Here is a 26,948-nt window from a genome sequence, read left to right on the forward strand (position 1 = left end):
GAATGTTTCTTTCATACATTTTGATGCTCTTAGCAGAATGAAAGCCATGCTTCTAATGCAAAACGTGCCCTTAACCTACACCAGAGAAACCTTTGATCTTCAAATAGCAAGAACCTCAGCTGAGATACAGGCACTCATATGTACAAACTGCCCCATTCATCTCGCAGAAATTATGGGTCGGATCTTTAATATGTCTGATACGAGTGGTATTGTACACCTATTTAAGATAATAGGGTCTGGACTGTTAAGCACCTTTCAGTGAGTCCTCGGAGTTATCCGATATTTTATACACTCTGTCTTTGGAAGCATTTTCAGTAGTCTTACGCTTATCCTGGAAAGGTATGAAGTGCCTTCAAGGGAATTTATTTATACAAATAATTTTTTTAAGTGATTTAAAGAAACTTATGAAGACAATTCAATGGTCCTCTAGTGAAATCAATTCAAAATGTAACTATCTGTTAATCTAAATAAGGAGTACACACTGTTATACAACATAAAACAAACATAAAAGAACAAAACACTAGACGGGTGTATAGAAAAATCTTGAATTTATCTTTCAATTAAAAAGGTAATCAATTTGAAATACAAATATATATACACAGGACTACAGGTACATTGATCTTAAATAGATATATGACTCTGTGGGTCCAGATGGCACCTTTCCTAGTTCCCAGTTAGAAGAATGAAAAAGGAAAAAGGCGCTGGTCGACGTTTCGGTCTCCTAAAAGTTCATCTGTGAGACCATCTTCAAGACGGTTGACAATTATATTTGGAATAACCTATCCGTTGACTAGTGCAACTTTCAGAAAATTAGCGTCGCAGGGCGCATCAGCACAGGACAAACTATCTGGCCTGTTGGGAGTTTAGTTGCCTTTAATTACATGGGACTGTTGTGCCCACATTAGTGATCAATTTAATAGATGCAGTACAATCTGCACAATGACCGTAGTTGCAGTGTATATTTCACAACTACCGGAGCTTTGGATGATGCGGCGTCGATTCTGATACAGCTACGTAGGAGATTGTGAATAATCTGTGGATCGTCACTCCTTTCAACACTAAGGGCCACAAATCAAATAAGGTCTTCGAGCCCTCCTCTGCATATAAAAAAACGGTCAAGTCTGGTTGTGGTGAATTAAATCAAACGCCGCATTTTGTGGATATACACTGCAACTACGGTCATTGTGCAGATCGTACCGCATCAATTAAATTGATCACCCACGTGGGCTCAACGGTCCCATGTAATTAAAGGCAACTAAACTCCCAACAGGCCAGATAGTGTGTCCTGTGCAGATGCGCCCTGCGATGCTAATATTCTGAAAGTTGCACTAGTCAACCGATAGGTTATTACAAATATAATTGTCAACAGTCCTGAAGATGGTCTCACAGATTATTTTTTAGGAGACCGAAACGTCCACCAGCGCCTTTTTCCTTTTTCATTTTTCTAACTGGGAACTAGGAAAGGTGCCATCTGGACCCACAGTCATATATCTATTTAACATCAATGTACCTGTAGTCCTGTGTATATATATATGTGTATTTCAAATTGATTACCTTTTTAATTGAAAGATAAATTCAAGATTTTTCTATACACCCGTCTAGTGTTTTGTTCTTTTATATTTGTTTTATGTGGTATAACAGTGTGTACTCCTTATCTAGATTAACAGATAGTTACATTTAGAATTGATTTCACTAGAGGACCATTAAATTGTCTTCATAAGTTTCTTTAAATCACTTTCAAAAGTTGTTTGTATAAATAAATTCCCTTGAAGGCACTTCATACCTTTCCATATATTTACCCAAGCCCTCAAGGGTATTTTGGGTCGCTCACTAATATAAATCTTCCGCTTATCCTGGCATTAATTGCAGGAATCCTGATTGTCCCATTACTGCTACTCAATGGACGGCCCAATCACCAAAGAGATGACACAAGCGCTCCTGGAGCGGAAATACCGTGAACGCTTGGTGCAACATCTGGGCATACCTCACCTGCAGGAACTGAGAGCCTCTTGGTTCGTGTCATTTTGACCAGTCTGGATGGACTGCATCTTACCTGTTCTTCGATGCCTGTTCTGCGGAGAAGAATGTGTGTGGGATCTCTAACACTTTCATCAGCTACGCCTTCGGACATGGATGCTATGCTGCACCCCATATAAGCCCATGCTCTGCATTGTCCCCAGCGTATTCCTATACTGATGGCTGCATTCCTTGAGAACCCACAGGTGCCGTTTGCTCCTGCTGGGTTAGGTGTTGCCTCCTCCACAGGCACTCTGGTATCAACTACCGCACAAGCTGCCCTAGCACCGGCAGTTGGCAGTACGTAATATCATCTATGTGCAATTGACATACGATGCGAGGTGTTAGACTTGTCATCTGCAGTAGCAAACACCGATATTGTTGCATCTCCCAGCCAGGACACTCAATCTAAAATTGGCTCATCATTTGCTGGAAAAGAATTTGGCTTCTTCTTTTTCTCATAAATAAACAAACAACATTTGGAACATTTGCTACATTGACACTTTCACTGAAAAAGACATGGCCCTCTTCTGCTTGTAGTAAAGCAACTTCTATGAATGGACAAATTGGACTTTTTGCCCGAGTGGCAATTCAAACATCAACCTTTTACATTTTCTAAAGACTAATTTAAAATGATTTAATACTTTTTTTAAAATACATTTTATTAAACATACATCGGTTTCAATAAACAATACAGAGGTATCAATCAATTTTTTTTTATAAATCATTTTATTAAACATACATCGGTTTCAATAAACAATACAGAGGTATCAATCAAATGATACATTGTAGAGAGGCACAGGAGGAGAATTTTCATATTATTGCATTGTATAAGAGGGGAATGCTACGGGATTAGGGAGTCATCTTGTTCAGCACATCGGGGTGGCACACACATCTCTCCACGGTATGTATTCTAGGGACTCCATATGCAGGACCACTTTTTGGGGCATCCCCTGGCCGAGTACACCGTTTTCTCTCTATACATACACAAATCAAGGTCTCTTACCCAGGCTTCACGTGTGGGCGATTGGGCTGCTCCCCATAATTGTGCGATGTTTATTTTAGCCATCATGAACCCTAGTGTAACCCACTGAATCTGATGAGTGTTCAGGTCCGTGGGTTTCCATATATTCAAGAGGCACCTACGCACCTCTGGGCGAAGTTGGACCTGTAGCCCCGCGTTGATTGTGTCATGGACCTTGCTCCAGTAGGAGCTGATATAGTTACACTCCCAGATGATATGCATGAATGTCCCCATATGGCCACAGCGCCACTTACATTCTCCTTTATCGGATCTCCCCATAAGCACCAATTGGGGCCCAGTGATATATAGTCTATGGAAGATTTTAAGGTGCACCAACCTGAGGCGCCCTGGAATGGCAAACACTCTAGGGGAGGACACAGCCTTTTGCCAGTCCTCGTCATCTATTTCAACCCCATCTCGCCTCTACTTCTCCCGCAGTGATTGGAGGGGATCTGCCATTTTATTAATTAGTTTCTCGTATATTAAGGAGATCGTTTTTTCAGGCAGATGAGCATCTAAAATTCTGTCTTCTAAGTGTGAGGCTTTGGGAAGTGAGGTCCGCTTAAGAAGATGAGACAGGAATGAATGCAAGATCTGTGTATATCGGAAACATTTGGTGCCTGCCAGCTTGTATTCAGTCTGTAGTGTGTGGAAGGATTTGACCCCTCCCTCTCCCCAAATGGGAAATGCCAATAAGGACCCACCTATTGAACCCCTTTGACTTCCATAGACTGTTCAGCATCTCAGAATCCCAAAGCGGGGCGGCCAAAGTCATTTTCTGTCCCCATCCGAGAGAATTAGTGGCGTCATGCCATATGCGGACGTCATGATTGGTGAGGCCTGTCAAGGTGTTCCAGTTGGGTCGTGAATATAATGCCCTGTTATAGTTGCTTCTGGGAAGATGCCATCTATCCATGGCTTAGCCGGGATCATCAATACGGCTGTATGTTCCATGATTGATGGCCGCTAAAAGTGCAGCCCAGGAATATTTTTTAATATCTGGGAGGCTAATGCCCCCATCGTACCAGTTTAGTGTCAATTTATTGAGGGCGCTGCAAGGTTTGCCATCCCACAACAAGTCCCTCTGGAGATGTTCAACTTCTTTAAAGTAGTGTGTCGGTACAGGTTCTAGAGTGTTCTGTAATACATAGAGGAACCTAAGCAAAGACATCATTTTGACTAGGGCGGCTCTGCCCAGGAGTAAGAGGGGGGTGAATTTCCAGCTGGCAATGTCTGTTTTAAGCTTACGCGGGGCGGAAGAAGGTTTTGAGCGTAACGGACTGTAGGATCAAGAGAGATAACAATTCCCCAATATTTCAAGCCCATAGTGTTAATTTGAATTGGGCAGTCCCTCGGGGGATGGGTGGATCCCCCCCCGGAGAGCGAACAATAGGGACTTATTCCAGTTGACCGTAAAACCAGAGAATCTGCCAAACACAGCTAGAATATCCAATACTACTTTGAGCGATTTCGTGGGGTAAGCCAAATAGAGCAAAATGTCATCCGCATAAAGCGATATGCGTTCTTCTAAGTCTGGGGACCATCGCAGACCATGTATCATAGGATCCCGTTGGATCCAGGCTGCCAATGGTTCCAGGGCAAGGCCAAAGAGAAGTGGTGAAAGTGGGCAACCCTAATGGGTGCCTTGACCAAGTAGGAATGTCACTGATAATTTATTGTTGACCACCACTTGGGCCAAGGGCTCCTGGTTTAAGACTAGTACCCATTGAATGTATTTTGGGCCAAAACTCATCTTGGCCAGGACCGCCCGAAGTATGGCCATTCAATAGTGTCAAAAGCCATGGTTGCATCTAAGGTTACAATCACAGTTGGTTCTTGGATAGTGTGTGGCCTATCCAAAACCCTGTGGACTCTGCGAAGGTTAAAAGCTGTATTTCTGTGTGGCATGAAGCCGGATTGATCGGTGTGATTGGCTAGAAGTTTGGCCAGGATTTTAGGCTTGACGTTTAGAAGAGAAATTGGCCTGTAGGAGGTGCAGTCAGTCTTTGGTTTTCCCTCTTTATGTATGGTGAATATGGTGGCTATGCTCTGCTCCTGGGGCAGTATTCTGATTTCTCTGGATTCTTCAAACATGGTTTTTAGATAAGGTGCAAGTTTATCTGGTTGCAATTTGTATAACTCAATGGGGATGCCATTGGGACCAAGGGCTTTCCCTGAATCTAAGGAACGGATTGCTTGAGCCATCTATTTTGTTGTTAAGTCACTATCTATGAAATCTCGGTCTTCTGAGGAGGGGCTGGGGAGCTTAATGTCTCACAACAATTCCTGAGTGTCCTCTTCAGAGCATGTGGTGACTATCTTGTAGACGGTCCAGTAATTATTGATAAAGCCTGACCCCGAATTACAGTCTTGAATGCTTCTCATAAGGACTGGGAGGAGGACACGGACTGCACATTGTAGGAAAATAAATTGTCTGTGGCTTTGATAAGGGTTTTGCGGATTGTCGGATCACATAGGTACCAAGAGTTAATCAGCGCTATCCTTCCCACTTTGGGCTGTTTAAGGACTATGTGGACCCAATCTGGGAAGTGGTCGGATATGCCCCTAGCTACGTGCTTCATTTTTTGGATGTAGGCGGCTTGTTCCGCAGGTACCAAACAGTAGTACAGGTGGGAGAGTCTATAGTGCGCCCCAGAGTGAAAAGTGTGTAGGTAGACAGCCGAAGAGGAGGGGCGGCCTGGCACAGAGGGCAGACAGCCTGTAGGTAGGGAGGGGCAGCCTGGCACAGAGGGTAGACAGCCTGAGGGGAGGGGCGGCCTGGCACAGAGGGTAGACAGCCTGAGGGAGGGTCAGCCGGCACAGAGGGTAAACAGCAGGAGGAGAGGGAGGGGTAGCCTGGCACAGATGGTAGACAGCCTGAGAGAGGTGCGGCCTAGCACAGAGGAAAGGCAGCCAATGGAAAGGAATGGCCTGGCACAGAGGGTAGACAGCTGGTGGAGAGGGAGGGTTACAGATATGGTGGTCCTAGACGTTAACTCTACACACAATTCTTGATATTATTTTGTACAACTTAATTCAATTCTTATTCCACATGCGAAATGAATCCTGCAATGAAGAATTTTGGAAACAAAAAGGAGAAAACAATAGCCCAAAGAAACAAATGTCCAACTCACACAAAACGATGTTTTAAACGTTTTAAAAGTAGAGGAAAAGACTCTACTGTATATTCTAAATAAAATTCCTCATCATGATACAATATACAAATATACAATTTTGGAAAAACAGGGGGTTACCAAAGGGTAAAGTGCATAGAGTCAGAAATTGGTGCTCGTGTAGGATAGAAGAGGACCAAGATGGTCAAGAGATGGTAAATTCCAAACGTTTCTTGAGTCCAAGGTTAAATAATCATTGGAAAGATTCTGGAGGAGCCTGCCCACAATGATTATATCGCAAAAAATGTCATTCTTTCTTGCTATATTACGGAAAACAGTTCATCCGTTGCTTCTTATTTTCCAAGGGGGTGGGGGGACAGGGGCACAGAAGATGCAGGCTCCAGGTAAGGGGAAAGGTTGTCGATGTTTCGACCCAGGGATAAGAAGGGCAGTTGATATCCTCAACTGTGGAGGTCTAGAGTACCCATAAACGAAGAATATCTGCTAAGTATCCTCTGGAGTTCGCGAGGGGTCCGTGCCAGCAGGACGGCGTCGTCCGCGTAGAGTAGAGCGGGAATCGGGCGTTGTTTTGCCTGTGGAAGGTCCCGGGCGCCCTTCAGAAGCTCAACCTCCAAGTTGTTAGTATAGAGGGAGAAGAGGAAAGGCGCCAGGACACATACTTGTCTGACTCCACGCTCCACTCTGAAGGACGTCGACAGCTCGCCCTTAGTGCCAAAACGGACTCTAGCAGAGGGTTTGGAGTACAATTCCCTCAAGAAATTCAGAAGTGGCAGGTCTACCCCCATTTGTGACAGTAGAGACCATAGTTTGGTGTGAGAAACACAGTCAAACGCGGCGGACAAGTCCACGTAGACCATGTAGAGTTTGTCCTGCTTTGCATGTATGTATTTTCCAATGATAATGGAGAGGTTTAGGACTTGTTCCACTGTTCCAAAACCCTCCCGGAAGCCAAATTGCAACTCAGACAGAATACCTCTCTCCTCCACCCATTGCTGGAGTCGCTCCAGGATCACCCTACCTGCTATCTTTCCCAGTGAGTCCAACAAAGATATTGGACGGTAGCAGGCGGGGTCCTGGCAATTGCCCTTCTTAAAAATCGGAACCATCACGGACCTCGTCCAGGACTCCAGGATTCCTTTCTTTGCAGCTGCCGTGCATACCCTAGTGATGATGGGGGCCCAGAGATCTATGTTATGCTTATGCTTAAAAAAGTCTACCGGGACTCCGTCCGGTTCTGGGGCTTTTCCGTTTTTGCTTGATTTCAGGGCCAGAAGGACCTAGGAGATTTCAAAGTCTATTTGGATGGGGTAAGATGGGGCTACTAAGTTTCTGTCTTCAATTTCCTGTTCTATTGTTTGAATTTGAAATATTTTTGAGAAGTATGATACCCATTCTGACTCATCTATGGCAACTTCGATTTTTGGAGTTTTTTCTTGAGCGCTAGAGTGGAGTTCATCCCACAGAGCTTGCTTTATCTCCGCCTTTCTCTTTTTCCTGATAGCAAAGTATTCCTTTCTTAGTGTGGATATGATGTGAGGATCTCTTTCGTCTTTATTTAGTGCTATTTTAAGCTTGGAGTGGGGCTGAGTGCATTCATGATTGAACCAACCTTTATTTCGATGGGGGCCAGTTTTATGTTTTGCTGTGAGTAGGGATTTGATTTTTTTCATGATTTGTGCGAAGTTGCTAAGGAGTTCCTCATCTTCTGTCAGTATGTCTAAACATTTCTTGATTTGAGGATATGCCGATTTTATCAGCTCTTTGGTAAGTTCCCCGGGGTTTGTCTTCCCCCACTTTATTGTGTACCCGTTTAATTGGCCCAGATTTATGTTATCCTGGCTCAGTGCGTTAGTTATTGTCAAAGGTAGGGATTGTTGGTGGATTAAATTCATTTCCAATTTGAGGATTGAATGATCACTTAAGGTGTTGGGTATGACTTCAAAATGGTTAACTCTAGTTTGCAAGCTAGCAGATATTAAAATATAGTCAACCGTTGTATTAAATCCCCTTCCCACATAAGTCGGTTCTAGAGATGTAGTTCTACCATCTGGGGTATTTACTACTTGAAGGTCCAGATCTGATAGTAGATCGTTCATTATTCCACCGATATTATTATGACAAAAGTGAGTAAGAGAATTACCTTCCTCTGTCACCATACCTGCACATTTTTCCTCTGGTTGGATACAATGATGTAAATTGAAATCCCCTGCCCATATTATAGAAGTTAGGCCCTTTGCTCCTCGTTTCTGTCTTAGGGTAGTTAATTTCTCGTGTAGGTGTACCAGCACTCTCTGGAGCTGTGGTTCCTCGAGATTATTGTAGAAATTAACGAGGACAACAGACTCGTTTTTGGGTAGGGAGAGACAAATGATCTGGAAATTGTGTTCCAGTTCGATAGTGTTTATTTTTATTTTTTGGATGGTGTTAGCTATGTAGATGTTTAGTCCTCCCTTTGGCCTGCCCTTTTGTCCCACCAGCGCAGGAGAAAAGTACGTCTTGTATCCCAACAGGTGAAGTTCTGTTGGCGACCATGTCTCCTGTAGGCAGACTATTTGGTGTCTGTGTACAGGGTGCATGATACTCCCATCCTCAACCTTTGGCCGTAATCCCGCGATGTTCCAGGAGATCATGGCCAGAGGTGGAGGTTCATTTTTGGGGATATTATCGATTTGTGAATTACAGAGAGTATCCGGGTCATCGGGAGTTGAGGGGTTATCTAGAGTTGGGGGGTTATCTGGAATTAGGAGGTCCTGATCGCCTGGCTGTGATGGTCAGTCCACACACTCTAAGCCACTATATATATTCGCTAGTGGTATTCCATTCCAGCCCTCCCAGCGTGATGGTTCTCTGTAATTTCTCCGCTGTTCTTGCCCTCTCCACTTTTCCCTTTCTCTTCCCCGGTAGCGAGGGCCCACTGTGTACCAGGGTCTGTCGCTTTGGGAGGAACCATCCGGGAATCTTGGTGGATAAAAGAAAGAGAGGCGCTTTGTGCCAATCCCCCCATTTAGATTTAAATCCTCCCCTGAGCAGATGTACTCCACTATTCTAGGGTCTTCAAAGGTGACTAAGATACAGTCACCCTGTATTGTTTTTCTACCCTGACCAACCCAGGGAGCTCTTCTTACCATTAGAATTCTGGTGGAGCAATAGGGGGGCGGGGGGGGGGGGGCGATTTATACTAAGCCAATGTTGTATCTTGTTTTTTAATGACCAGTTTGGTTCGGGTTTTTGGTCCGCCAGTTCTGGAACACCGGTCAGAATGACAACAAATGGGCTCGCTTCTGGCGGAAGGGTTACTGGGCGTGTTTCACCCTGTTGTTGTCTCTCCCTCTCGCTATGTATTTGGGGTTGTTTAGTTTTCATGGCTGTGCTGATGGTGTCACAGGGGGTATTATTTTTTTCAGGTAAGGTGTTTACAGGAAAGGTGTCTACTACTTTTTTCTTGGTCACTATCGTACTTGTGGGCTTATGTGCTACAGTGGGTACAGGGGTCAAGCTTTTAGCTTGAGCCACAAGGGTTAGATTGGACGGCTTAGCCGCCCCTGGCTTTTGTACTTTTTGTGGTTCTTGGATACGGTTAGGGTTATGCTTAATTTTCATCAGAGCTGAGAGTTCGGCTATTGCTTTTTCTAAATTTGTTAATGTGGCTTGTATGGGTGTAAGGGTTTGCTGTAAAAGATCTCTGATTTTTGCTAATAAATCTATGTTATATTTATAATCAGGTTCCTTTGTTGGCGAGACCTCAGATGCTATCACTAGGTTTGTGGGGGGTGAAACCTCATGTACGTGGTGTATCATTGCGGTATGCCTATTCTGGTTTTCCAGCAGAGGGGAACTAAATGTATTCTGTATTTCTTCTGCTATAGGTGGTGTTGGTTTACTTATTGGGGTTTTGCTTGTCGCTACATGTTTCTTCTTCTTTATGGCTCCCTCCCTCCTCCCTCTTGCCTGTCTTACCTCTTCAGGGGTGGGGTGCGGGACTAAATCTGGGTTTTTTTCTAAGTCTAAATCTGATGTTAATTGAGATTCCGAGACTTGCGACAGTTGTGAGACCGATAGGTCAACTATGTTTGGGAGGCTCTGTCTTTTGTTATTCCCACCCTCACTCTGTCTTTGATCCTTATGGGGGACCGGCGTTCTTGCAGTTGCCAGGTGACCCATAGAGGATCTTCTAGCCTCTATAAGGTCTTGGGATACTCTATGTTCAATGAGTGAAATACTCTGGTCTATAAAAGAGTTTGCCTTTGTTATGAAACTGTCTATAGGGCCAGTAAGTTGCCCTTTTTTTGCCGCGGTCTTACTTCTGGTTCCTCTAGGAGACATGCTTACGAATTAAGAGATGTTATGAGGTTTATTTTTAAGCTAGAAGTTAGGGGGTGGCCTAGCCCGGCCCTAATCGGCCTCTAACGGCCTTAAACGGCCCGCTCTTTGCGCGCGTCCCGCGTTCGCGTCCGGAAACCGGGCTTTATAGAAGGGGGTGGGAAGAGGCACCAGGTGCGCGAGATGTTTCAGCTCAGGCACCTCTGGTCCTCGCAGTTCCGCTCCCGTTTGTCAGGGCGTGGTCTCCTCTCCCGGCAGCAGCGACCGAGCACACGGGCTCCCAGGTCAAAGGGCAGAGTCAGTGAAGGTTTTGCACGCAAGAAAGCTCCTCTCGCCAGACGACTACGAGCGGCTCCCGCGGAGCGGGGGCCGCGAGTCGTTTTAAAGGTCCCACAGATGAGGGGGCGAGAAGAGGCACCAGGTGCGCGAGATGTTTCAGCGCAAGCACCTCTGGTCCTCGCAGTCCCGCTCCCGTTTGTCAGGGCGTGGTCTCCTCTCCCGGCAGCAGCGACCGAGCACACGGGCTCCCAGGTCAAAGGGCAGAGTCAGTGAAGGTTTTGCACGCAAGAAAGCTCCTCTCGCCAGACGACTACGAGGGGCCCCCGCGGAACGGGGGCTGCGAGTCGTTTTAAAGGTCCCACAGATGAGGGGGCGGGAAGAGGCACCAGGTGCGCAAGATGTTTCAGCGCAGGCACCTCTGGTCCTCGCAGTCCCGCTCCCGTTTGTCAGGGCGTGGTCTCCTCTCCCGGCAGCAGCGACCGAGCACACGGGCTCCCAGGTCAAAGGGCAGAGTCAGTGAAGGTTTTGCACGCAAGAAAGCTCCTCTCGCCAGACGACTACGAGCGGCACCCTTTGCTGTAAGGTGACGGCGACCCCAGAGATAACTCCCTAATGATGCACCTTCTTCGCCAAGTACATGAGGCATCCTAAGAAAGGGGTAGACAGGTCATGGCGAGCCTGCCAGAACAGGCTCCTGGACATGGTGGGGCCCTTAACCAAGATCATCAAACTAGCGTAACAGGCTAGACAGTCAGGGAATCCTCTCCCCTCAGAGGACATTGCATGCTGGGTGCAGAGAGCGATCTGCCTCCTGGGCAACCCCAACTGCGCCCTCTCAGCATAACAACACTGCTCCCTTCTGATCAAAATCAACACTAAGCTGGGAGAACTTTCAACCTCAGAGGCAGGCCTGATAGCACAGGTTACCCTGTTCGGCGACCCTTTCGTCAAAGGACTAGGAAAGTTAGTCGCCACGTTCTCAGCCCTTGACAAAGATCAGTCTTCAATAAAAAAGATCTTCCTGGTGAGGGTTTTTGGAGGGGCCAGAAGAGGCAGAGGTTGCTCCTCTGGAAGCCAATCATACCAAGGCCCTAACAGTGCCCATACAAAGAGGAACAAGAGATGGCTCAATGGCCGTCTAAGAACCTTCTATCCCTCCCGTAATGGCAGTCGAGGGAAACATAATCAACCTCGAGGAGAATCCAATAACAGTGGATATAACGGTAAGCCCTGTTCTGTTATCACCTCTCTGTATGGGGGGCACAAATGGGCAGAGATAACGGTGGACCAGTGGGTACTGAAGACCGTGCAAGGGTACCACACAGAGTTCTACGGAACCCGTCACAAACAGAGAGACCCCACTTTCTGGCCTTTTCCACCCAGGAGATGTTCCTAATAAAACAAGAGGTACAGGACCTTCTGGCCCAGAGTGTGATATGCTTCTCCCACCTTCATCCCAGTGGCTTCCTCAGCAACTTGTTTCTAGTAGAGAAGAGGGACGGGGGTTCCGCCTGGTGATCAACCTCAGGTCTTTCAACGAGTGGCTGGTCTATCGCCACTTCAAAATTGAGGGTATTAACCTCCTCAGGAACATGCTGCTTCAAGATGACTGTTTGGCACGTCTGGATCTAAAAGACACCTACCTGACGGTTCCCATCTTCCCACCTCACTGCAGATATCTCCAATTTGAACAGAGAGGGCAAATATTTGAGTTATGGACTTTCCTGTTCGGCCTATCTTCAGCACACTGGTGCTTCACTAAGCTCCTTAAAAGCCAGTAGTGAAGTACCTCCGGACTCTGGACATCAGATTAATAATCTCCCTGGACGACATTCTGCTGATGGATCAATTACGGAACCACTTAATAGCCCACCCAAACACCACCATACATTTCCTGCAAGAACTGGGATTTGACATAAACCAATAGAAGTCGGATCTGACGCCCCAAAAGACCATGACCTTTCTAGGATTCTGTATAGACTCCAGGGTGGCGACCCTGAGCTTACCCGGCCAGAAGATAACCAAGATCAAAAAATAACTGAGGAAGGTACCCCGGAGGGGCAGGATTTCGCGGCATCAACAGGCCAAGATTGCTGGCTTATTATCGTCCTCGATACAAGCTATCTTCCCGGGCCCATTACATTACTGGGCTCTTCAGAGGCTGAAGACAGCTCACCTTCAGAGGGGCCTTACTTATTCAGAGATGGTGACTTTGATGATGGAAGTCAGGACGGAGATGCAGTGGTGGATAGACCACATGGAAGCCTGGAACAGGCAGGCAATCTTCGGATCACGTCCAGACCTGGTGAAAAAGTCGGACACCCGCCGTCTGGGTTGGGGAACCAAATGCGGCTCAATCTCCATGGGAGGCAGATGGACGGAGGAGGAACTCAGCCTCCACAACAATTGCTTCGAGCTTCTGGCAGGCTTGTTTGGTATACAATACCTCACGAGGGACAGGATATCCTGCTGCGTACTGTTGAGGATGGACAACACGACGGTAGTGCAATATGTCGATCGGTTAGGCAGTACCTGTTCACGGGCTCTGGCAGAATTAGCCAAGGTCTTCTGGCATTACTGCCTCCAACTACAGATCTCGGTGATGGAGGAATACCTTCCAGGAGCAATGAACTTAGAGGCAGACTGGAACTCCAGATACCTCAATGCCCAAGAGTATTTCAGGCTCTCATGTCATTTTGGGGTCCTTGCCAGGTGGACCTCTTTGCCTCCAGATGGAACACCCAACTTGTGCGCTATGTCAGCTGGAGACCAGATCCGGAGGCGGTGAATGCCTTCCTGCAAGACTGGTCGACAACTCAAGTCTATGTCTTCCCTCCTTTCCTATTTATCCAGCGATTGGCGGCCCAAGCCAGGCGTCAATGGGCCTCTTTGGTGCTTATCACTCTGATTTGGCATGCACAAGTATGGTTCCCCTCCTTCTGGAGCTTGCATGGGCCGTGCCGGTAAGTCTTCCAACCATTGCCGGATCTTGACAAATCACCTGGGCCAGCCACACCCGCTGGTCATCCAGGGCCATCTTCATCTCATGGCATGGTGGATTTCAGGCGACACTGGCAGGACGACAGACTTTCACAAGGGGCTGAATTCCTCATCTAGCAGGCGTGGGCCCCAGGAACTACCAGGAGGTACTAAGTGGTTTGGAGATGATGGTTTCGTTGGTGTGTGGAGAAACACCTGGATCCTGTGGGCACCAGCGTTACCTGTGAACTTCCCGGCAGAACTCTTGTAGTGCGGATACGGTTCGGCCTGCACACATTGCAATGTTAGCATAAGTGAGTTAGTTGCTCAAACGCCATTTTTGCTGCTTTTGCACAAAGCACTACAAGTCTCAGTTTTTATAAAGACAAACTGCTTGCTTTCCTTCACATGAGAACAGTATGTTTTTCACATCTCTAGACTCACACGACGACCTCAAGTCTGTACTCTGCGTGCAGAAGTCTTCAAGGTCATAATACCAATGTATGCTGTTGATCCAGGTTGATTGGCCCACGCTCTAGACACAACACGCACACAGCTGCAAATATCTAAAACTCAAGTGCCTTTAATATTACATTGCAGGCATGTTTTCAGGCACTTGGAAGAAACCCTTCCATCAACAAAGACCAGTGCTGATCTGGAATGTGATTCACTTCACCTGAATTTGGAGGTATGGAGTTCCCCGTTTTAACCTAGAGATCTTCTATTATTATAATACATAGCTCCTAGCCAAGAGAGAGTGGTACACAAGGCACTACAGACCTGGTTCCACTATCATTATAATATGATTTCTCCCTTTGTATTTTATGCAATTGTAACAATGCTGACGTTTGGTCTTATATTCGAGACACTTGATTAGTGCTTTTATCTGTCCAAAATACCCTCACTACTGTTTCCGGATAAAAGTAGTGACGGATTAACCTACCTATACGAATGTGTTATAGGACCATTCAAGCTTCAGATTTATAAAAAGGTTCACGTTTTGAATTACTACCCTTTATGTGCTACAATTTATATACATTGTTTTTCTTCTCTGTGTCCTTATGGGTGACATTGATATAGCTCAGCATAGTCACGCAGCGCTCCGGCGTCATTTGTTGCACTTTAGAGTGCCTGACGATGATATGGGATCAGTCGCACTGTAGGGCTAAGCGGTGGTATGATTAAAGATATCGCCGATTTGCACATTTGCACATTGCTTTTTGCACTGAACCTGCAGATATTTTAAATAGACCGAAGGATTTTAATAACTGTGTGCAATTGTGTGATACTTTTAGCCTCTTTTAAATATACGTGTTGAACCTGATAGCCGCCTCACTGACGCCCGTTGTTCTGCTCGCCGGCTCCCCGTTACACCACGGGTTCGTCCCGCTTGACGTGGAGGGAGCGAAGGCGGGGCAGTGACAGGTCAGAGGTCGGAGGGCGGGAACTACCCTGTTGAAGCACTACTTAGTGCTAAGCTTCACAGGGGACTTGCTGGATCAGTCGCACTGTAGGGCTAAGCGGTGGTATGATTAAAGATATCGCCGATTTGCACATTGCTTTTTGCACTGAACCTGCAGATATTTTAAATAGACCGAAGGATTTTAATAACTGTGTAATTGTGTGATACTTTTAGCCTCTTTTAAATATGCGTGTTGTACCTTATAGCCGCCTCACTGACGCCCGTTGTTCTGCTCGCCGGCTCCCCGTTCCACCACGGGTTCGTCCCGCTTGACGTGGAGGGAGCGAAGGCGGGGCAGTGACAGGTCAGAGGTCGGAGGCCGGGAACTACCTTGTTGAAGCACTACTTTAGACGGCAATGTGCTCGTCGCGCAGCGGGCGAGCGCACCGGGCCCGTCTGTGCCCGTCCGCGACCAGACGGGACCAGGGGCCACCCCCCCTGCTCAAAATCCTACAGCTCCCAGCTATTCAAGGGACACCCTGCTAGCAATTAGGGTAAGACGCGACGATAATTGTATGACACTGCTCCCGGAGATTCCCACTAGTTGCTGTGAGAAATGTAAATTTTCCTTTTCACACTCCCAATTGGGAATCACTGGTGAATCTGGAGCCATCACACTTTCTTATCGAAATAAGCCCAGTAAGCAAGACACTCAATTCACCTTCCTTAGTACCAATTGCAGATCACTCCCCAAACACAAAAATTATATTTTTAATCGACCAGAAGCCAGATGTGCTATTTCTCACGGAGACTTGGCTAACCGATAGTTCCGGGCCAGACATAGCTTTAGCCCTTCCTCCCAACTACTCTATAGTTAGAAAAGACCGTGCTAACCAAGGAGGTGATGGCATATGTATTATTTTTAAAAACTTGTTTCAATATAAATGGACAGATATTAAGTTGGGCAACTCCGAAGCAGGACTTTCTAAACTTACATTAACTCCTCAAATCACACTCTCAGGACTCCTGATATATCGCCCCCCCGGGGGCAGCAGGAGAATGGGCGGCTGCCCTACCTGATTTTATAGCACCTCTTCTGTTAGAGGCCTCCATGTTTACCATCCTAGGAGATCTACATCTACATTTAGAAGACCTTAACTGCCCTATGATTGCAAACTTTCTCTCAGACCTTGAGGCACTAAATATCTGTGGAACTCTGGCTCCTCGCACCAAGCAGGCCACTTACTTGATCCTATATTTGCTAACTTTGATCGTATTAAATGGGAGTCTACAATACCAATTGTATGGTCTGACCATTTTCTCAGCAAATTTATCATCTGGGCTCCTGCTCATAGAAACCTTAAAAAATCAGAGGTGTGGCTCAGAAATTGGCAAAAACTCCACATAAAGGATCTTGATGAACAATTAATCAGATCCAGCCCAGGTTTTGATATAGATAAAATCACAACCAAGGACCATAATAGAATTAATAGCTGGCTATCGGACGCTGCTTTGACCGTCAACCCCCCGACCTTAAGTAAACAAAAATCATGCAATCCCCCTGCTCCCTGGTTTACGGACAAACTAAAAGAAGAAAAAAGCCTGTGCAAGAAGCTAGAAAGACAACGGAGAAGAGATTATAACTCTGTTAATAAAGAAAAGCACACGCTAGCACTCAATGCATACCATTTATCCTGTAAAATTGCCAGGGGAAATTTCACCAAAAATACTATCTTAGGAGCTCAAAACCATTCAGGGACTCTTTTTAAAGTCCTCAAGAATTTAGCTGGGGCAGCAGCCCAACCTGAGCCTCCTATTTTATCTCCCACCCAATGCAATTGTATTGCAAATTTCTTTCACGAGAAAATAGCCACTATATACGCTAACTTTACATCTCACGATGATGGTATTGATATCAGCCCCACTGCGTCCATCAGCAGTGAACAACAGCAGTCTCCCATGAAGCAGGAAATTAGGACATGGCAACCAATAGATACTCTTGCATTTGGCAAGGCAATAAGTAGTATAAAATCACGCTCACCCCTAGACCCTATACCTGCGTATGTCCTCAAACAATTAGATCTTCCTATTCTGGAAGTCCTCAGAGCACTGTTAAATGCCTCCCTGAAGGAAGCTGTACTACCCAACGACTGGAAGCACGCCATAGTAGTTCCCCAGCTAAAAAAGGCTAACAGCGACCCAGAGGTGTTTTCCAACTTTCGCCCTGTATCCCTGTTGCCGATCCTGTCTAAGATTTTAGAAAAACATGTCAATAAGCAGCTGGCAGACTTTGTCAATTACAACAATCTTTTGCACTACTCCCAATCCGGCTTTAGGAAAGGCCACTCCACTGAGTCCACCCTACTTAGGGTCACTGAGGTCATACGCCAAGAACTCGATACTGGAGGCACAGCGGCACTCATTCTTTTAGATTTGAGTGCCGCATTCGACACCATCTGTCATACAACCCTCATCAAGTCCCTGAAGGATATTGGAATTAGAGGCAAAGCATTGAAATGGTTGGAGCAATTTCTCCTGCATCGTACATATCAGGTCTTCTCAAAAGTAATTTCTCGGAAGTATATGATTCCCCTTATGGAGTGCCCCAGGGCTCTATATTAAGCCCCCTTCTTTTTAATGTGTATGTCACTCCCCTAGCCAAGATTGCTGAAGATATGGCCCTCACCATTTATTCTTATGCGGACGACACACAACTTGTGTTCTCCCTCACATCTACAGAAAAATCTGACATCTCTCCCCTCCGATCTGGACTACTTAGAATGGCCAACTGGCTCCATTCGAAAAAATTTAAGTTGAATGGGGATAAAACAGAGTTACTTATATTTGGCAACCAAAAGAATCTCTGGGGCACAATGCACTGGCCTGTTGAAATGGGCGCTACCCCGGCTGCGGTACAATCCGCACGCAACTTAGGGATAATAATTGACGATAAGCTCTCTATGCGTACGCACACAGCCAAAACTGCCTCCACATGCTTTATGATCCTCAAATGGTTGAGAAAAATATTGTGGCAACTGCCAGATGGGGCGCAGAGGACGGTCCTACAGGCTTTAATTACTTCAAACTATGGTAACGTCCTATTCTTAGGAGTTACGAATAGCAATCTGAATCGACTTCAAGTCGTTAAGAACTCTGCGGCCAGAATGCTCCTCATTCTCCCAGGTCGCACGAGTATGACAGAACATCTTAAAAAATTGCACTGGTTGAGAGTGGCAAGCAGAGTAAAGTTCAAGGCACTTTGTTACATGTATAAGATCAGCTCAGGGGCAGCCCCGGAGTACTTATGTAAGATGGTACAGAAATACCTACCCTCAAGTAACTTACGCTCAATGAACCAGGCGAAATTCATCGTCCCCAGGGTAAAAAGAGCTCGACTGGGCGGTCGATCCTTTGCCTATATGGCACATGTACTGTGGAATTCACTCCCCCTCCAACTACGGCTAGAACCTTGTTATCTACGCTTTCGTAAGGGAGTGAAATCATGGCTGTTCGACCAATAATTGTCCACTGCTCACTTTTTCAGCAACACAGATCCAGGGCGCCGGGAAACCCTCTGGGTAGCTGTTGTGCCATACAAATGCAATAAATAAATAAATATGTCTGTCATCTCTGTGGTGAGTGCCGATGCAGCGTTCCCTTCTGAGCTTTTCTACTCTTGGGTTACGTTTCCTACAGTAAATGCGAATGATGATACATTCCATACGTACTCTCACACTGCGATACCTGTGAACTATACTCCATATAGGACATATGAGATTCCGATTTCGGCATGGCAGCATCGTGTTTGGTTGAATGGCGCCCTCCCCCACACCCTAACGCCGGTTCGGTTAGGTCCCTTGTCAATTCCTGGGGCCACTTGGCCAGTCTTGGCCGGGTTAACACCACATCCACGTTATCTAAATGTCCCGATTGACGACTTGCGTCAACTTTATACCTCTTTGATTGGGGTACATAGGGCTTTAGTTCAATAAGTTTCTCGCAATGTCCAGGTGGGGGCACCTGGGGTTGCGGCGCAACCAGTTGGACCGACCAGGATGGCATTAGTCCCTTCATGGTTCATTCAGTAAAGGGCAAGCGCCCCCAAACTAAGGACGATATGCCTTATTGGCTTGCTGAGAAACTTGACCAACTGGAAGCAGTATTTCCTAATACCACTCATGTGGAAAAACACAGGATCCTCACAATTAGTTTGTAGAAAGACTTAGTGCCAGAGGTAACAGATTGTGAGAATTGGGGTAAAGTATTTGCAGCAGTATATGCGAAGTGCTTCGACACACCGTCTATGACTGTCCTGCCCTTCGTGATCAAACGTGTTCAAGATGAGCACGGTCCAGAGGCGGCTGTCGTGTTGGGAATGAGGCTTGTTGGAGTGTTTGACGTAGATGCTGATCTCATCCTTTCGAATGTAAAGGGAGCTGCGGTTAACTTTCAGGTGTCAAATGCTTTGTCCCTGACGTCGACAAACCCTGAGTGGAAGCTTATAAGACCATTGGCCACAATAGTTTGGGTGTTTTGCTAAATCAGCAGCACAACCGCAAACTCAGATGGCGAAGTCTACTAAAGACAACTGTCCAAATTTTCCAAAACAGAATTGGAAGAATAAAAAACAGGGGAAGCAGCAACGGAAACAAGGGTTACGTCCTGCATCACCTATACCAGTGTCTACTGAGCACACTTATGATTTGCGCGACCGCACGAGAATTAGGTCTCCTGATAGATTTCAGGTTCCTGATCAACGTTCTCCTCGTTCTTCACAGGAAACATCAAGCATGCAAGCCAGTGGAGGCGAACGCAGCAGAAGTTGGGGCGCCCCACATGGACGTGAGCAGCCCCGCCCGACTGATGGTAAAGGCAAGCAGGACGACTTTCCATGTCAACGCCCTCAGTTTCAGAAAAAGAAAGTTGTTGCGTTAACTGCAAGGTATGCTACAGATAGTGAGAACACAGCTTCGGAACCTGACATGGGCATTAATAGACTATATGATATTGCTCTTTTGATAGAAGGTGACATACAACGTGTAATAAAAGAGATTTTTTGGGAAAATGTTACCTCTACATATTTTTTTTTTTTTTTTTGTATGTTTTTATATAGCGCTCGACTACCCAGAGGCATCTCGGCGCTTGCCTTGGGAACCAGTCCTGGCTTTTCCCTGTGAGATAGCCCCTAACGGGCATCCCCAAGGTGAAAGCCAGGCATCCCGCCGCAGGCATCTTTGCCGTGTGTGTCTTCTCTTTGTTAGATGGCATTGACCCTGATACATACTCATACGTTGATGATATTTATCTCACGGATAACGAATTATGGCTGCATCTGTGTCGCGTTGACCGCATCATAGTTACGTTCGCGGACTTCGGTTATAAATTTAACTTTGCAAAAATCACATATTGCAGAGTACACAGTGTTGTTCCTGGGCTATGAGCTCAACAATGAAGGTAGGGGTCTTGCACCTCACTTCCCGGAGAAATGCGCACGTTTGCAATCTCCTACAACACTGAAAAAGCAACAATCCTTGCTGGGATTTTTGAATTTGGGGCGTACTTACATTCCCGATTATGCCCAGCGTATTAAGACGCTATATGCTTTGATAAAACCAACTTTTACCAAGTCATGCTGGCTGCCTGAACATTCAGCTATTCTGCAATCTTTTCAGTCTGATCTTCTTCAATCTAAGTACTTATTGACTTGTGATAACCACACTAACATGGTAATGGGAATTGTGCCAGGTGCCGTGGGTTTCACGTACTTGACGTTTAATGAAGGAGACACAGTGCCTATCGCATACAAGTCGCACTCGTACACCGGCTGAAATGCGATTTTCTTCTGTTGAAAAAGTCTTGACAGCTGTGAAGATGGCGATTCTAAAAGAGAGAGCGCTGTCACAAGGAAAACGCATGTTGGTTGTTACACCTTTCCTGCAATTGAAGCAGTCAGTGTACCAAATTCTAAAGCTTTACATCCTCGTTGGATACAATGGGCCACCTCGCTGACATTTCCGGATGTCACATTTATCTTCGACCCCTCATTGCAGACTCAGGAGTTCTTACAGTATGAGTTTGTTCATTCTGCTTTCACTGCCCATGCGCCCGCTTGATGATTACCATTGTATCATTTACACTGACGGTTCTTCGCAATCGGCGATAGGCTCTAAGCATTCTTATTCGGCGGCCTGCACAATAGTGGCTGGTACCATAGTGAATGGTGAATTAAAGTCCGATGTCGTGCACATGCAGACATTAGGTGACTGTACCGCCCAGTTGGCAGAGCTACGTGCTCTAGTGCTTGCACTGGAGTTTGCTGACCCTCCTGTGGCTACTTTAATTGTGAGTGACTCTAACTACTGTGTTTAGTCCTTCAATCTTTTGGACGGCACCCCGCCCTCATGGTGACATAGACTCTGCTGGGACCCTGTGCTGGTCATGGGATGAACAGTGCAAACGAGCGGGGATCCCGTTGCTATTTGCCTCTTTCATCCCATTATCTCAGAACCCAATGATGCCTTGCGTAAGGGACAGTAGAAGTAAGGCTTTAGCTAAGAAAATTAATCTTCAGACATTCGAAACCTATACCCTGGAGATTAATTCAGACCTCCCCTGTGGCACCCGAGGGTCAACTGGTCCCGTTTACTGAGATCTTTTTGTATCATAGAATACGCACGGCATGTAGTGCCCTCTGTGAGGAATTCCTGAGGGCGCCACCGACCCTGCCTGCATTAGAAAATCTGCTGAAATTCCCGTCTCCCCATACACTTATTACACACCTCTATGTCCACATGCAAGACACTGCTCTGATAGTAACGCCAAACTCTTTTAAGCATTGGAAGGACGAACTAGAAACGCCACTGACTGAAGCCCAATGGGACTATTGGTGTGGCAACTGTTGGAGCTTTCCCCGAATTATGAATTGAGGCTGATCCACTTTAAATATTTGCATAGATACTGCAGGATCCCAGTGGGCCTTCACCGGATGGGCTCTCAGATGTACTGGCTTTCCGTCCCCTGGGTTTGTGGCTTAATATTTGGGCTTAGCAAGAAAATACACTTAGCAAAGACATCCTACGGGAATGCCTTTCACTTGACCGTGTCTTACGCATCCGATGGCTCCAGTATATAAGAGTTGGCCTCTCCAGGGTAGTTAGCTTTAGGCCGCCATAAGTGTGGCAGGGTGAGTCTCTTGCTCACTTTGCCACTGGATTCAAGCAAGCCGGGCTGAAGACGTCTGGAATGCCAGAAACCGGTCCTTGGAAGCTTGTTTCCGGTCCAGGGAAGACATGGCTTGGCAGTTCGGGCTGGACTGTTCCCATGAGGCACAGGGTCAGACTGATTTGCAGTCTGACCCTGCACCAAACAACAGCCCGCAGGATGCGTGTGAAAGACAGTGATCTCACGCGTCCGCCGAAGCCTCCGTCACCCGGGCAACCGACGCCACAGCTGCCCCTCTTTCCTGCAAAGTGACTAATGGATCCGGTCTCGTCGCCGATCTGCCGACCGCCTGCCATTCCTGGGAGCGGCGCCTCTGCCTTGGGGGGACGGTGTCAGCGTCAGTCGGGGCGGATAAGTCTGAACGGGTGCCCCCAGGAGTAGGGAACTCCTTGTTCTCGCAGAAAGGTGGTCACAGGCCGGAAGTCCCTACATTTAGCTGGGGTGGAGGCAGCAAGGTCCTGGTACAGCACCGGCCGATGATCCCGAAATTCTAGTGGAGAGAGGTCGCGCGCCAATTTTAGGATCCTCTTCTTGAGCTGGAAATCATGGACACACACCAAAATGTCCAGAGGTGGAGCCTTAGGGCCCCTCGGGAGGCCCACTCTGTGCACCCTGTCCAGTTTGATCTCTTGAACCTTCTAGTCATTCAATACGTGCCGGAAGAGAGCGTCCACATATTCCCTCAGATCCGTCCCCTCACCTTTCCATGGCACCGCCTCCATCCGTATGTTATTTCTAAGGGACCTGTTCTCCAAATCTTCCGTGTGCGCTTGAAGATCCAGGTTTTGCTCCATGAGGCGTAGGACATCCTGCTGCAACCGGTTCACATCTTCCGCAGTGCCCAGGTCATGTTCTTCCAATGTCTCGACCCGATCTCCCACTACGTCCACATCCCGACGCACCTCCCGCAAGTCCGATGCAAGCTGGGTATGCAACTCCATAATGTCCTCCTTAATCGCCGCAAACAGCTCCATCAATAAAAGCCTTGGAGGCCGGCGCCTCAGAGTCGTCACGGCGCGGGGTTTTATCGCTGACCGGGGAGGCCGACTGTTGTACGCCCTTCTGGGTGCCCTCCTTCAGCAGCTTGTCCTTTTTGGGCCTAGTCACCGCCATGTCGCCGCTCCTCGACACCAGCTAGAGCAGCAAAATACAGGCAGCTCCTCAACCAGCGCGATGCCCAACCGCTGCACTGGGCCGCGCAATCACCTCCTTAGGTTCAGCAGATGTCGCGCTCTACGGGCCTCCCAGCTCAGGTTGCCACACCGCCAGCGTAGGGCTAGGCCGCAGCACCAGGTCCTGCACGCTCAGCTGCTGCCCTTGTAGGTGTCCAATCCCATGCGCCGTTCAGCCGCCAAAGACCCTGTAGGCCTCACTTCACTCTGGGGCCGTCCGGCGGTATTCCACCGTAGGCCCTCTGCGGGCCGCACGGTCGGCTGCATAAGCACTGGGTGCTGTGCGGTCTTCTGTCGCTCCCGTCTGTAGCCCCCTATGTCCAACTCGGTCTGCCGAGTTGCGGACCGAAAGCGCTGTCCACTCCCGGCACTGCTGGGTCAGGGCCCTGTCAGCGCAGGACTGCAGGCAAGGGCTGCAGGCCACCTCCGGGTTTGGCTACCTTCCTGCCTCTTAATTCTCATGAGCGGCACTCTGGGCCACTCCGCAGGCTCTGGCGTGTCACTAGCGCTATTGACTCTGCCCTACGGCGCTGTTGTCACCCCTGCGTGCGTGCTCCGTTCCAATCACTTATGCCCCCAACTATGTTGCTCGTCGCGGGGTGGTGCTGGCTGTATTACACACTGCAGGGCAGAGGGTGCGTTCGCTGCTGTAGGGGCACTGGCCGTGCTTATTCCAATGGAGCCCTCCGCCCCTCACCGTAAGCCCTTCTTTCCACTGGCTGCAGTGGGGGGGGTGATTACTGGTGCCTCCGAAGACCGCTGGGCCCTCGCGCACTCCTGCCACTACAATCGGTCACACGCTTGTACTGTCCTTGGTCCCCTCCTCACCCGCAGCAGCCTGGCTCAGTATTTCACTGCGTTGGGTGGGGGTGGGGGCCGCTGCATGGGCACTGCTCACCCTACCTTCGGGTGTGTCCGCTGCGTTGCCGCCGATGATGCGGGCGGTCTCCTGCTGGCGTCCGGCTGTGCGGAGGTCACTCTCTGCTCCCCGACTCAGGGGTGTCGGATGCCCGGGGTGAGAGTTGAGGATCCGCGGGCTCCACTCTACTCCCACGCGACCCCGGTGCTCCACAGGCCGCGCAGGCCTCACGTCTCTGCGGCTCCGGAGAAGCCGTCGAACCCGGGAAAAAGCTCCGCTTAGATCTCCGGGGTGCCCTCAGGCTCTTGTTGCCACTCCTGGACCGCAGATGGGCACCCTGCAGGATGATATTCAATGCTGTATTATAAACGGCGCCGGAGGGACCGAAAATCGCGTCCTACTCTGCCACCATCTTGGCCACGTCCCCCATTTGACGCAGTTTAGAGTGCCTGACGATGATGTGTCTCATCTCTGTGGTGAGTGCTGCGGTCCCCTCTGACCTTTTCCATTCTTGGTTTACGTTTCCTACAGTAAATGCGGATGATCATCCATTTCATACGTACTCTCACACTGCGATACCTTTGAACTGTACTCCATATAGGACATAAGAGATTCTGATTTAGGCATGGCATCATCGTGTTTGGTTGAATGGCGCCCTCCCCCACACCGTAACTCCGGTTCGGTAAGGTCCCTTGTCAATTCCTGGGGCCACTTGGCCAGTCTTGGCGGGTTCACACCACATCCACATTATCTAAATGTCCAGATTGACGACTTGCGTCACCTTTATACCTCTTTGATTGGGGTACATAGGGTTTTAGTTCAATACGTTTCTCGCAATGTCCAGGTGGGGGCACCTGGGGTTGCGGCGCAACCAGTTGGACCGGCCGGGTTGTCAATTAGTCCTGTCATGGTTAATTCGGTAAAGGGCAAGCGCCCCCAAACTAAGGACGATATGCCTTATTGGCTTGCTGAGAAACTTGATCAACTGGAATCAGGATTTCCTAATACCACTCCTGTGGAAAAACACTGGATCCTCACAATTAGTTTGCAGAAAGACTTAGTGCCAGAGGTAACAGATTGTGAAAATTGGGGTAAAGTATTTGCAGCAGTATATGCGAAGTGCTTCGGCACACCGTCTATGACTGTCCTGCCCTCCGTGATCAAACGTGTTCAAGATGAGCACGGTCCGGAGGCGGGTGTCGTGTTGGGAATGAGGCTTGTTGGAGTGTTTGACGTAGTTGCTGATCTCACCCTTTCAAATGTAAAGGGAGCTGCGGTTAACTTTCAGGTGTCAAATGCTTTGCGCCTTGTCCCAGACGTCGACAAACCCCGAGCGTTACCGAAAATCATTGTAGAGGCTTATAAGACCATTGGCCACAATAGTTTGGGTGTTTTACTAAATCAGCAGCACAACCGCAAACTAAGACGCCAAAGTCTACTAAAGACGACCGTCCAAATTTTCCAAAACAGAATTGGAAGAATAAAAAACAGGGGAAGCAGCAACAGAAACAAGGGTCACGTCCTGCGTCACCTATACCAGTGTCTACTGAGCACACTTATGATATGCGCGACCGCACAAGAATGAGGTCTCCTGATAGATTTCAGGTTCCTGAATAACGTTCTCCTTGTTCTTCACAGGAAACATCGGGCATGTAAGCCGGTGGAGGAGAATGCAGCAGAAGTTGGGGCGCCCCACAAGGACGTGAGCAGCCCCGCCCGACTGATGGTAAAGGCAAGCAGGACGACTTTCTATGTCAACGCCCTCAGTTTCAGAAAAAGAAAGTTGCTGCGTTAACTGCAAGGTATGCCACAGATAGTGAGAACACAGCTTCGGAACCTGACATGGACATTAATAGACTATATGATATTGTTCTTTTGATATAAGGTGACATACAACGTGTAATAAAAGGGATTTTTTGGGAAAATGTTACCTCCACATATGAAATTCTGTTAGCTGAGGCAGACTGGCACTCGCCTTTCATTTTGGCCCCTCCGAGAGGGGAGGAGGTGATCCTCCCTAGTTTTTCGCACACAGCGCCCAAGGAACAGGCGCATAACTTTGTAGAAGAGTGGGCTCTGGTGCTTGCACCAGCGTTGTATCGTACTCAGGTCAGGTGGGATAAACTTTCTCCCAGCCACGAGATTCCATTGCGGTCTATGCCACAACCACAACCCGAATATCCCATGCGGGTGGGAGGCTAAAGCTCCCATTGCAGAAATCCTTGAACAATTAGAATACCAACGTGTGATAGAGACATGTGTGTCACACATGAATAACCCTCTTTTCACTGTTACTAAACCTAATGGGTCATACCGCCTGGTTTTGGATTATCGACATTTAAATTCACAGTGTCGTACATGTGCGGTACAGAACACCCACAGTTCAGCTCTCCTTGACAGTCTGGTGCCAAAAACATTTAGGACCACACTAGACATTTCCAACTGCCTTTTTAGTAATAACCTGTCCTCTGTTAGTAGTCAATGGACAGCGTTCACTTGTGGCGGCAAACACAAACAATTTAAAAGATTGGCTAGGGCTGTA

At 47.7% G+C, this 26,948-nt stretch overlaps 1 protein-coding gene across 1 annotated transcript in view; it reads right to left on the reverse strand.

The window, feature by feature from the left end:
- The window catches only part of LOC144806566 (uncharacterized), a 145,276-nt gene extending 121,960 nt beyond the window's left edge, over positions 1 to 23,316 (reverse strand). The window contains exon 1 of the mRNA XM_078672901.1: positions 23,076 to 23,316. Within this exon, the coding sequence (XP_078529027.1) occupies positions 23,076 to 23,316 (241 nt within the window). The remainder of the gene's footprint in view (positions 1 to 23,075) is intronic.
- Positions 23,317 to 26,948: the final 3,632 nt, after the last annotated feature.

This window comes from Lissotriton helveticus, assembly GCF_964261635.1.
Source record: "Lissotriton helveticus chromosome 1_1 unlocalized genomic scaffold, aLisHel1.1 SUPER_1_unloc_87, whole genome shotgun sequence".
NCBI classification, from domain to species: domain Eukaryota; kingdom Metazoa; phylum Chordata; class Amphibia; order Caudata; family Salamandridae; genus Lissotriton; species Lissotriton helveticus.